General features: G+C 36.3%; 1 protein-coding gene across 2 annotated transcripts in view; it reads right to left on the reverse strand.

The window, feature by feature from the left end:
* Window positions 1–9,906: 9,906 nt before the first annotated feature.
* KCTD8 (potassium channel tetramerization domain containing 8) overlaps window positions 9,907–13,247 on the reverse strand; it is a 253,800-nt gene continuing 250,459 nt past the window's right edge. Inside the window, exon 2 of one of the 2 annotated variants that reach the window (XM_030881157.2) lies at window positions 9,907–11,273. In XM_030881157.2, the coding sequence (XP_030737017.1) occupies window positions 10,813–11,273 (461 nt within the window). In that variant the 3' untranslated portion in view covers window positions 9,907–10,812. The remainder of the gene's footprint in view (window positions 11,274–13,247) is intronic. The other variant, XR_009563998.1, reaches the window with a different exon arrangement.

Here is a 13,247-nt window from a genome sequence, read left to right on the forward strand (position 1 = left end):
TTAAGGAACCTCCATACTGTTCTCCATAGTGGCTGTATCAATTTACATTCCCACCAACAGTGCAAGAGGGTTCCGTTTCACCCACACCCTCTCCAGCATTTGTTGTTTGTAGATTTTCTGATGATGCCCATTCTAACTAGTGTGAGGTGATACCTCATTGTAGTTTTGATTTGCATTTCTCTAATGGTTAGTGATGTTGAGAATCTTTTTATGTGTTTGTTGGCAATCTGTATATCTTCTTTGGAGAAATGTCTATTTAGGTCTTCTGCCCATTTTTGGATTGGTTTTTTTTTTTTTTTTTTTTTTTTTTTTGCGGTACGCAGGCCTCTCACTGTTGTGGCCTCTCCCGCTGCAGAGCACAGGCTCCGGACGTGCAGGCTCAGCAGCCATGGCTCACGGGCCCAGCTGCTCTGCGGCATGTGGGATCTTCCCAGACCGGGACGTGAACCCATGTGCCCTGCATCGGCAGGCAGACTGTCAACCACTGCGCCACCAGGGAAGCCCAGGTTGTTTGTTTTTTTGATATTGAGCTGCATAGCTGCTTGTATATTTTGGAAATTAATCCTTTGTCAGTTGCTTTGTTTGCAAATATTTTCTTCCATTCTGAGGGTTGTCTTTTCATCTTGTTTATGGTCTCCTTTGCTGTGCAAAAGCTTTTAAGTTTCACTAGGTCCCATTTGTTCATTTTTGTTTTTATTTCCATTTCTCTAGGAGTTGGATCAAAAAGGATCTTGCTGTGATTTATGTCATAGAGTGTTCTGCCTATGTTTTCTTCTAAGAGTTTTATAGTGTCTGGCCTTACATTTAGGTCTTTAATCCATTTTTTTTTTGTATGGTGTTAGGGAGTGTTCTAATTTTATTCTTTTACATGTAGCTGTCCAATTTTCCCAGCACCACTTGTTGAAGAGGCTGTCTTTTCTCCATTGCATTTAATTTTGTAAAATCCAGTTGAGTTTGTAAGGTCCAACTTTTCACTAGGATCCCCACCAATACTCTGATCTCCCTTGCTTCTCTGTATTTCATCATAAAACTCTAATGCATAAAAAACCAAACACATAGATAATTATTTTTGTAAAAATTCTCTGTGCTCTCACCCCAATCTCCCACCTAAGAAGTCTAATACTGCTTGAGTCACACAATGGGATAAATTGATGTCACTAAAAATTCTTGTTCACTAACCTCAAAAGTGCTTTCAAACTTTGCCCCAAACTCCTGTTATTCATTGAGTCAACAGTCTCCCACTTCTCAAAATGTTTTTTACAAATTATATTTATTTTTGTTTTATCTTAAAGCATGCACAAAATTGAAGAGAAACCATGAGTATCTGTCATTTGCTTCAACAATTATCAGTGCAGCCAAACTTGCTTCATGTAGTTCAACACACAGCTCCTACCCTATGTATTATTTTGAAGGTAAACTTGGATATCTTATTGTTTTATCCATCAATAATTCAGAGAATATCTCTAAAAGATATAAGCATTATTTTCAACATATTCACAATATCACTGTTAAAATAATGATAATTTCTTATCATTAAACATTTATCTTAAAGCTATTTGATGATGATGATGATTTTTACAGTTGGTTTGGTTGGAATCAGGATAAAAACAATATCCCCACATAGCATGTATAGGATATATCTTTTAATTAAAGGTCCTTCACGCCTCATCTTTGTTTTCCCTTGCCATTTTATTATTGAAGCAGAAACTAACACACCATTGTAAAGCAATTATACTCCAATAAAGATGTTAAAAATAAATAAATAACAAAAAAAAAGGAATCAGGTAATTTGTTATGTGAAATCTCCATCTTTTAAACATTACTAACTGCATCATTTTATTGTCTTTTTTTTTGGTGGGGGGGGTCAAGCCATTTTGTTGAGGGGCTTCAGGGGAGGGTTGAAGGCCTAGGAGGACAATGAGATCTGACATTCTTTTCCTGGCTGGGATTCTCCAGATTCACAGTCACTGAAAGCTATTGTCTTTTTTTTTTTAATTTGATTGGATTATAGTTGATTTACAATGTTGTTTTAGCTTCAGGTATACAGCAAACTGATTCAGTTATACATATACATATATTCATTCTTTTTTCAGATTCTTTTCCCATATAGGTTATCACTGAATGTTGAGTTGGTTATCTATATATAGTAGTGTGTATATGTTAATCCCCAGATCCTGATTTATCCCTCCCCCCAACATCTCCTCTTTGGTAACCATAAGTTTGTTTTTGATATCTGTAAGTCTGTTTCTGTTTTGTAAGTAAGTTCATTTGTATCATTTTTTAAAATTAGATTCCACATATGAGTGATATCATATGATATTTGTCTGACTTCACTTTGTATAATAATCTCTAGGTCCATCCATGTTGCTGCAAATAGCATTATATCATTCTTTCTTATGGCTGAGTAATACTCCATTGTACATATGTATCACATCTTCTTTTAAAAAGTTTCTTTATCCCCCGTTTTCCCAGCAAACTGGCAGTTAGATCTAGAGACCTGTCAGATTCGGCTCTAATGATTTTGGTAAGAATACATCATAGCTGGTGCTGTGCTGTCTCTCTAAACATGATGATAAGATTTGGATCAGATACTATTAGCCTGATTCACCCATTATACAGTTTTTCATTATCCTTTCATAAATAATTTTAGCAGCCATGGATGACTACTGTTTACATCCATTATTTCATTAAGGTTTGCAAAATGGTGATATTTTATTTTTATTATTTATTCTGCCATGAAAACAAAGCTAAGAGGAAAGAGAAAAAATGTTCTAGGAATGGGGTGTGTGCTGTGTTTCTTGTATTCGCAATCTCTTTTATTCTATATCACCAAATATGTGTGGACTGAGCTGGAAAATCTTCATCTTTGGGAGAGGCAGAGGGAGGAACATTCACACAAGTTAACAAATTTTGTCCCTGCCATAATAAATATTACAATTGTGGGCACAAAGAAAGAAGTGGCAAATTCTTCTTGGGAGTTAGAAATAGTTAGATGGAAAAAATAATGTGTGTTTGTGTGTGTGTGCATTTATACATGTGGGAACATGATTATAAAACTGGAGAAAAGGAGGAGGCAGAAAATGGTGGACTTTAATAATCATATAAAGTAAATTTTTTTCCTAATAGGCAGAGAGATAAAAAGTTTTAAGTAAGACAATACGAAAAATTTGTGTTGTAGGAAGATCACATTTCTAGCAGCATGAAGAATGGACTGACAGGGAAAGATTGAAGGCAGACCAGTGTAGTCCTTATTCCTGTAGCTGAAATGAAAAGGATGAAGGTGTGAACCTTTAGTTGCAGTAGAGAGAGTCCTTTATACCCCTAGCTCAGCACCTGTTAAACTATACTGTAATTTCTAGTCTGTCTTCTGCATTTAACTGCAATGAATATTTAACAGGTGATGGGAGCAGTTTGCCCCAGGTGCAGGCAATAAAAGTAGATAATTTTAAAATGCCAATAAAACGACTATAAATTAATCTCCTTTTTATTATTACAATGCACCGGCAATGCTAAACAACATTAGTATTAAAATACTCCTCACCGAGGGCTTCCCTGGTGGCGCAGTGGTTGAGAGTCCGCCTGCCGATACAAAGGACACGGGTTCAAATCCTGGTCCGAAAAGATCCCACATGCCGCAGAGCGGCTGGGCCCGTGAGCCATGGCCGCTGAGCTTGCGCGTCCGGAGCTTGTGCTCCGCACCGCAGCAGGAGAAGCCACAACAGTGCTCCACAACAGGAGAGGCCACAACAGTGAGAGGCCCGCGTACCGCAAAAAAAAGCCAAAAACTCCTCCGCGATAAAAAACATTTTGTTGGTCTAAGTTCTGATTTTTCTTTTCATTAGTTTTAATTAATCAGTTTCCATTTGGTCTCTTAACAGCATTTTAAAGAAAACTTAATTTGCATCTACCTTAGTGCCTGCGGCTGCAATCGGAGACTAGGGGCCAAAGAGAAAAAGAAAGTAGGTGGGTATAACAAGAATTTACTCATGAGAATATAATCCTGAACAAGGAGATTCTTATTAAAATATTCTTCATTTAATATATTCTTCAACAGAAGAATGAAATATTCATTTTAAAAAGTTGTATTTGGAAGTATCTACAATAATATTTTTATAAATATTTTTCTGGAATATCTTCATCTGCTCCAGTCTTCTTACATATTTAAACTTATAGACGTTTGTCTTTCCTTATACAGTTCCATTTTCAACATCCTTATAGGTACAAATCCAAATTCCCTTTCAAGTCCCAGTTCAAATTCCATTTCTACTGTAAAGCTGTTTCTTTCCTCTAAACTTATGTAGCAATATTTATGCCTTTATGTGTAAAGGCAATATAGCCCACCCACTGCCTACCCTTAATCAAGGGTCATTGTGTACACATTGCAAAATTGAAATTAAATCCATTTTTATTATTGTTTATTCACTGCTGTATATTTAACACATCTGATAAAGTGCGTTGCCCATAGTAGGCACACTAGAAACAGGCATAGATTACTTTGAATTCATTTAAGATTTTTTAAAATCTTAAATTTTAAGATTTTTAAAACTTTTAAGATTCTTTCAACCCTGCAGTTGTGTGATTCTTTTAACCTCTGTATGTTATGCTTCAAAGTGAATACTTTGGGGACTGTAGAATAGAGAGGGAGAAAAAAATTGAAAAAAAATAGATTTATGTTTAAGGGTTTTATAAGAAACTCTTCCAAATTATATCCATTTTTAATGAACATAATACTTTGGTAATATTTGCTTAACTAATCTGTACTAAAAACACTAATATACAAGGTCACAGGTTACGTTTATGGCAAACAGAGGTAAACACTGTGGAGGAGAAGACATAATTTTAAGGCCTGGTGATTGCATCTCTAGCAAGAGATGCTTAAATCACATTCATCCAAATTGGAACAAACTATGACATATTTTAAAAAATAGTCTTTTGATTCATCTCTCATGAGAGATTAGAAATGTAGGACCAATGAGTGGGATTTGGCCTGAAAACATTGTAAAATAGCTTTTAGCAAGCCTAGTGAGGCAGGAAGAGTACCTACCAAGGACTGTTAAGGAAATTCTTACATTGAAAAGGATGTTTACTTGTTTGCCAAAATCATTCATACCTACTGTGTGCCAGAAGCTGTCTACTTAATTGTGTCCCCTCATACAAAGAAAAGTAAGAGCTTAACGTATATGAAAAATATTTCAGAACAACGGAAAATACAAATGTATATCATTACTCTTATATACTATAGAACATAAATAATATGTAGAGCAAAAGAGGATGTTTTTAAAGTGCTCTGATATTTCTGAGAATGGAATGATTAATAATTCTGTCTTTAAGGATTAAAGAAAGCTTTGGAAAGTAGGTGGTATTTGAACTGAAACATGCAGTATGGGAAACATTTCAAATGTGAATGAAGAAGTTTGTGTGCATTTTGTGGGAGGATGGTGACTTCCGGGTGCAGTAGAGTCTTAGCAAGTCACTAGTAACTGGTGTGCAGTTTGCTTCTGGTTGTGAATCTGCAAAGGATGGATTGGTTCTATAGTAGATTACAAATGGCCACAAATCCTTTGTTGCTCCTCCCATTAAGAGGTATAGTGTATTTCCATATCCCTTGAATTTGAAATGACTTGCTTTGACCAAAAGAATGCAAGGTAAGTGATGTTGTATGAGTTTGGAGCCAGGCCTCGAGATCCTTGCAACCTCCTGTCTTACATTCTTGGAACAACCAAGTGTGAACAAATCTCAGTCAGATATCTGGAAAGGATATGTAGAGACTTGAGTCTTGATTGAAACCTGTCAATGCCAAATGTGGAGTGAGACCATTATAGTTTATTTGACCACTGACAAATTATCAGTAGATTGTCCAGATGAGTAAGCCCAGGTGAGAGCAGTCCAGAATGCCGATTCTCAGAATAATGAGCTGATAAATGGTTGTTGTTTTTTTAAGCCACTAAGTTTTGGAAGTTGTCTATTGTCACACAAAGGTAAATTGATATGAAGCCACTGTATTGAGGGCCTATAATGTGATACTAAAGTTTTTGGATTTTATTTTCAAAAAGTGGGGGACTTCGATATACTATCAATGAACAGGGGAATTTGAAATTAAAAACACACTACCATTAACATTAGCACTCCCTAAAATGAAAAGCTTAGGTATAAATCTAACAGAATATATACAAGCTCCGTATGAGGAAAACTACAAAACTCTGATGAACTGAATCAAATAAGAACAAAATAAATGGAGAGATATTTCATGCCCATGGATAGGAAGAGTCTACATTGTCAAGATATCAGTTCTTCTCAACTTGTTCTGTAGATTCAATGCAATCCCAATAAAAATCCCAGCAAGTTTTTTTGTGGATATCAACAAACTGTTTCTAAAGTTTATATAAAGAGAGAAAAGACTCAAAATAGCCAACACAATATGGAGAGAAGAACAAAGTTAGAGGACTGATGTGATCCAACTTCCAGACTTACCATAAAGCTACAGTAATGAGGAAAATGTGGTATTGTTAAAAAAAAAAAAAAAAGACAAATAGATCAATTAAACAAAATAGAGATTCCCCCAAATAGACCCATATAAATATAGTCAGCTGATCTCTGACAAAGAAGAAAAGGCAACACAGTGGAGCAAATGGTTTTAAAACAACTGGATGTCCACATGCGAAAAATGAATCTGAACACAGACCTTACACCCATCACAAAAATTAATTCAAAATTGATCACAGACCTGAATGGAGAATGCAAAACTATACATCTCCTAGAAGATAACACAGGAGAAATCTTGAGTATGACAATGACTTTTTAATATAACACCAAAAACGCAATCCATGAAAGAAATAGCTGGTAAGCCAGACTTGATTAAATTAACACCTTCTACCTGTGAAAGACAATGTCAAGAGAATGAGAAAACAAGCTACAGACTAGGAGAAAACGTTTGCAAAAGAAATATCAGATGAATGACTGTTATGCAAAATACATAAAGAATGCTTAAAATTTAACAATAAGAAAACAAATAACTGGATTAAAAAATGGGTCAAAGACATTAACAGGCATCTCACCAAAGAAGACATAGAGGTGGGAGAAAAACATATGAAAAGATGCTCCACATTATGCATCATCAGGGAAGTGTGAATTAAAATGATGAGAGACTACTACAAACCAATTAGAATGGCCCAAATCTGGAACATTGACAATACCAAATGCTGATGAAGATGTGAAGGAACAAGGACTCTCATTCATTGCTGGTGGGAATGCAAAATGGTATAGCCACTTTGGAAGACAGTCTGGCAGTTCTTTACGAAACTAAATATCCACTTACCGCATGATCTAGTAATCACACTCTTTGGTATATACCCAAAGGAGTTGCAAACTACATCCAAACAAAAATCTATATATGGATGTTTATAGCAGCTTTATTCATAGCTGCCATAACTTGGAAGGATTGGAAGGAACCAAGTTGTCCTTCAGTAGGTGAATGGATAAACTGTGGTAAATCCAGACAGTGGAATATTATTCAGGACTAAAAAAAAAAAAGAGCTATCAAGCCATGAAAAGACATGCAGGAACCTTAAATGCCTATTACTAAGTGAAAGAAGCCAAATCTGGAAATGCTATGTACTGTATGATTCCAATTATATAACATTCTGAAAAAGACAACCCTATGCAGACAGTAAAAAGAACAGCAGTGGCCAGTGGTTGGGGGAAGTGAGGAATGAATAAACAGAGCACAGATGATTAGGGGGGCAGTGAAAATACTCTGTGTGATACTATAACTATGGGTATGTGTCATTATGCATTTATCCAAACCCCCAGAATGTAAAATACTAAGCGTGGACAATAATGTAAACTATGGACTTTGGGTGATAACGATGCATCAGTGTAGGTTCATCAATTATAACCATGTACAATTCTGATGGGGGATGTTGATAATGGAGGAGGCTGTGCCTATTGGAGGGTAAGGGGTACACGGGAAATTTCAGTACCTTCCTCTCAATTTTGCTGTGAAACTAAAATTGCTAAGTTCTTTAAAAAAAGTAGGAAGCCTTAAAATGACTATGCAATACAATTGTGTCTACCTACCTGCAACCTGACACAGCACAGCAGCTGTTCTATAAATGTTTTCTGTCTTGCTAAGTTGCACCTTTCCTGGTCCTTTGGCTAGAGAGAGCAGGATTTTGTTGGGCCTTGCTTCTTCTGCACCTGTTAGTATTGCTGTGTTACCAGCTTCAGCGATGTATAGACAAAAAGAAAACCCAAGAAATTCCGTCACCATGCTGTTTTTTGATCCCAATGCTTCTAGCCAGCTTTCCTTCTTTTATGAGCCTTTCAGAGCCTCTTAAGTGTGTTTGTATATAATGTCCAGGGTTTTCAGTTATACTTAGTGGGAGAAATAAGGAAAAGTATATCTACTCCATTTTTCCAAAATTGAAAATCTCACAATTTCACTTTTGTTTCCTTTTCTCATCTTAGTTAGTACTCAATTTATGTTTCCACTTGAACTAATAATAAAACACCAGGTCACAAGTTAAGTAAATACTGTATATCAAACAAAAGGTATTCTCCAAAAATACTGAACTTCAATGACTTTCCAGCTCTTTGGACTTACGGTGATCCGCCAGATTTTATCTCCTGATTCTTTGGAAAAGAAGTTTTATACAGCAGTTTTAGTCTAACTCATCTTTGAATTTCGGAGTCTCCTTTTCTTCAGGGAAGAGTCCTCATTCTAGCTTCCTCCCTCGATTCTATGGTAAACCCAATTGGGACCAGCCATGATCTAGCCTCTGGTGAATGTGTAATGATTTGGGAGAATCAGACCATAAGCTTCTTCCCAAGGGCAATAGCTAGTAATTTGTATTTCTTGAATATGTTGTTAACCTTTGAGCCAAATGTTTGGTGTATGGTAAGTGCTCAATAGACTGATAGACAAATTCTTACCATTGCAATTCTATTTGAAGTTTTGTGTTGGGAAAAACTAGAGTAGGATGTGAAGTGTTCTTCAGATCTATTCCCTGCCTTGCACTGCTAGGCTTTGTATCACAGGGGGATCATCTCTATTAAATTAATTTTCCTAGGCTCCTTTGCGAACTGCTTCTACGTATATTGGGACAATGGAAAGTGTTCGTGGGGAATTGGAATGTGGGAAGGTAGGATAATTTCTCCCCTCTCTCTTTGTTTTGGGAGGTATCTTTGGAAGTGATTCTGACTCCTTAGTAGACATAGCTCTTTTTTTTCCTAATCTTTTTTTTTTAAATTGGAGTATAATTACTTTACAATGTTTAGTTTCTGCTGTACAATGAGGTGAATCAGCTATATTTTACATATATCCCCTCCCTCTTGGATCTCCCTCCTAAACCGCCCCCCCAATCCCGCCCATCTAGTTCATCTCAGAGCACGGAGCTGAGCTCCCTGTGCTATACAGCAGGTTCCCACTAGCTATCTATTTTACACATGGTAGTGTATATATGTCAATCCTAATCTCCCAGTTCATCCCACCCTCCTCTTCCCACCATGTCCGCATGTCCGTTCTCTATGTCTGCATCTTTATTCCTGCCCTGCAAATAGGTTCATCTGTACCATTATTTTAGATTCCCATGTATGCATTAATATACGACATTTGTTTTTCTCTTTCTGACTCACTTCACTCTGTAGGACAGACTCTAGGTCCATCCACATTTCTACAAATGACCCAATTTCATTCCTTTGGATGGCTAATAGTCCATTGTATATATGTATCACATCTTCTTTATCCATTCATCTGTCGATGGACATTTAGTTTGCTTCCATGTCCTGGAAGCAAGTCTCTAGCTTGTCAACATTAAGGTTGAACATATCATTCTCCAGTTTGGGATTTTAAAGGAAAATTGAAGACAATATAACAACTGAATATTTTAAAAGAAGAGTCAATAGAGATCAAGGAATTCTAATATATTTTCCTTTTTTTAAACAAATACATAAAGCTCTTTACCATTTCCCTCAATTATTTTGATTAACATTATAGTCAGATCTTTCAGAGCATCATTATACCAATTTTCACAGCCTGATGTAAGGACTCATTTCACAGAAATAACCATGACTAGCATTAATAGATGAATGTCAGTGTCATAACACAAGATTATAAGGCATATTTACATCATCTTAACATACATACAGAACACCATACACATACACAAAAAAATCACAGATCCAGAACAAATAAGATTCAATCTCCTAGACAGCTTACATTTATAGGCTTTGCCTGAACCTTTCTTTTTTTTTTTTTTTTTTGCTATTTTTTCATAATTTTTTCTTTCCAAGCAGCAAACAAATCTTCCCTACGTCTTGTGAATTACTTGTAACATTGTGCTCATGCAAACATAATACTTGTTTTATTGCATTAACATTTAAACAGTTTTGGATTTGGGTCCCCAAACCGTGATCTAACATTTTACTTGATGTGGCTTCATCCATATTGTCACTTTACTTGGAGTGATATGATGATTTTGTTTTTGGTGAGTTACAAAATGACAAACATGACCACAGTTCAAAAATCAAGATTCTAAGCTTCTTGGTCATGCACATTTTGCTTTCATTCTTGCAAAACGGTTTGAATCAGGAACACCATCTGATTCAACATGTACGAGTTTTCTTTTTTAAAAATCATATTTCTAAAAACAACAACAACAACAAAAAGAATGAAAGAAAATACTGTCCCACATCCACTGTTCACAAAAAGGAAGAGCAGCAAGAATCACACTGACCATTGTTAGTACACGGTCAGGTGGTGACACCGTAGTAAACACTGAACGTCATTGAAATACTGCAGGAATGTGATAATTACTATAACCCATACTTCTGTAACAGTTCAGACTGCCACTGGCGTTTGCGCTCTGGAAAATAATCTGGAATGTGGATTTTTTTAAAATCCTGAATACACTTTTTCATTTCTTCTTCCACACTTAGCTTCTCACAGACTTTCTTTTTGGAAAGATTGGTTTCCCGGGATTTGCTGATGAGTGTCTGAAAGAGTTCACTGTTTCTGCGTTTGTCTGGTGGGGGCATCCATTGCACAGGTGCTTTTTTGGAAGGACGATCCAATGTTAAGGTGTTAGGTTGGTGAGCTGTCGCCTGCTGGGCACTGGGTGGGTTGTCCTGGGGAGTGCTTGCCTCTGAGTGGCTGTCACAACTGGAAGTGGAGAGCTCATTACAGGAAGTCCCACTCTCACTTCCTTTATCTGTGACTTTGTCATGTTTCCTATCTTCATGCTCTTGTTTAGGTGACACTATTTTCTGAGATGGTCCTAAAAAGGAAAAAAGGAGTAGGAAAACTGAGTAAGAAGTGCGAAGGTCAAATTAAGCAAGCTTTATATTTTTTATATTAAACCAAGAACATTTAAGAAAAATGCCGTTTGTTGCACTAGTTTATATTTGAAGGATTAAATACAACACCTGGTGTTGTTAATGTATATTGAAACATGCAACATGGTGATTAATTATTTATAACAATAAAATTCGGGAGGTTTTGCTTGATGAGCATTTATGCTATAAAAGATTTTCAGTAACTTTATGCCAAAAGAGATTTTTGTTATTTCAGTTACTAGTTCCTGAAATCTGAAAAAGATATCATATATAAATATTTTGCTAGTCCCGTAACTATTTCACTAGACAGTTCAGTTCTGTTTTAGCGAATGGCATTAGTTGTCCTTTGCATATATATTTCACCATTATAAAAGCAGAAAGTGGGCTTCCCTGGTGGCGCAGTGGTTTAGAGTCCGCCTGCCGATGCAGGGAACACGGGTTTGTGCCCCGGTCCGGGAAGATCGCACATGCCGCGGAGCAGCTGGGCCCGTGAGCCATGGCCGCTGAGCCTACGCGTCCGGAGCCTGTGCTCCGCAACGGGAGAGGCCACAACAGTGAGAGGCCCGCGTACCGCTAAAAAAAAAAAAAAAGCAGCAAGTACCATTGCTCTATTTTACAAAGTAGCAGCATTCTCCAGGCCCAGAAGTGCAATAGCATCATTTGTGCTTCTAAGAGAGAGGCTGGTTTAAATCTTATCCTCCATCTCTTAATCTTGCTTCCTGTCTATTTCCTTGGAGAGAATTATGAAAGTGATGTAAAATATATATGTGCCTAATATTATGCTGAAAAATAGGGTTGAAATATAGTATTCTCTTAAATTAAAAGGCTTAGCATTTGAGGTAAATTACCTAGGAGGACAATTTTCAGAAAGTGATAGTTTGCCAAGACAATTATTTCAAATACACAAACAGTTTATTTCCAAGAGGGAGCATATATTATTCCCTTTGACTCTGCTGTGGGATTAGGACCTCCATCTAACATTTATTGAATACCACCACATACCCAGAACTATAATAAAACCTTGATTTAACTGGAGCCCAACCATTCAGAAATATAAGTTACCCAAATCTTATTTTTTTCTTGTAGTCAACTTTTATGAACAAGTTATATAAATCAGAATTGAAGGGAAAAGCATCAATATTTTAAGCAATTGCCTAGGGGATTCTGCTGTGCAGCCAGAATTGAGAACAACTGATCTAATTCAGAGGTTTCAACTTTAGCCACATATGGAATTACTTGGAAAGCTTAGATTATTGATGCCTTGGTCTTAACCCCAGACATCCTGCTTTAATGAAATGCTACCTGACCATCAGGTCATTTAATAAATTCAGATGATTTCAACATGCAGTCAAGATTATGAGCCTTTCCTCAGTCTAACATACATGAATTGAGTTAATAACCAATATGAATAGTTTATATAAGTCAGAAGGTGGGGAAACAAACCAACAAAAATACTTTTCATAATAGCACTTACTAAGTACTACCCACTGTTGGATGTTATCACCAATTTTCCTATTTAAAATCAGAAGAAAAAAACATTGATACCAGTTAGTATCAGTTAGTTGAGTGGGATTAAAGATTTTTAAAAGCTTTAGAACCTTTTGGAGTGATGAAAATATTCTATATCTTGACTGTAGAGTTAAATACAGGACTGTACACATTTGTGAAAACACAGAATTGCAGAGCTAAAATGGATGGGTTTTTCTGTATGTAAACTATATCTGAATTAACCTAACCAAAAACATACAAAAAATCCAAAAAGCTTTAAAGAATGTGTACTTATTTGAGAGACGGTGTTAACCAATATTTCATACTTCCTTTGTCCACAATACAGTAAAAGCAGAACAAATGCAGATGCTTATGAAAGCTTAGTAAGAAAGTGCACTAATACATTTCAGAAGCATTTGCAACCATGG

This window comes from Globicephala melas, chromosome 5 (assembly GCF_963455315.2).
Source record: "Globicephala melas chromosome 5, mGloMel1.2, whole genome shotgun sequence".
Lineage (NCBI taxonomy): Eukaryota > Metazoa > Chordata > Mammalia > Artiodactyla > Delphinidae > Globicephala > Globicephala melas.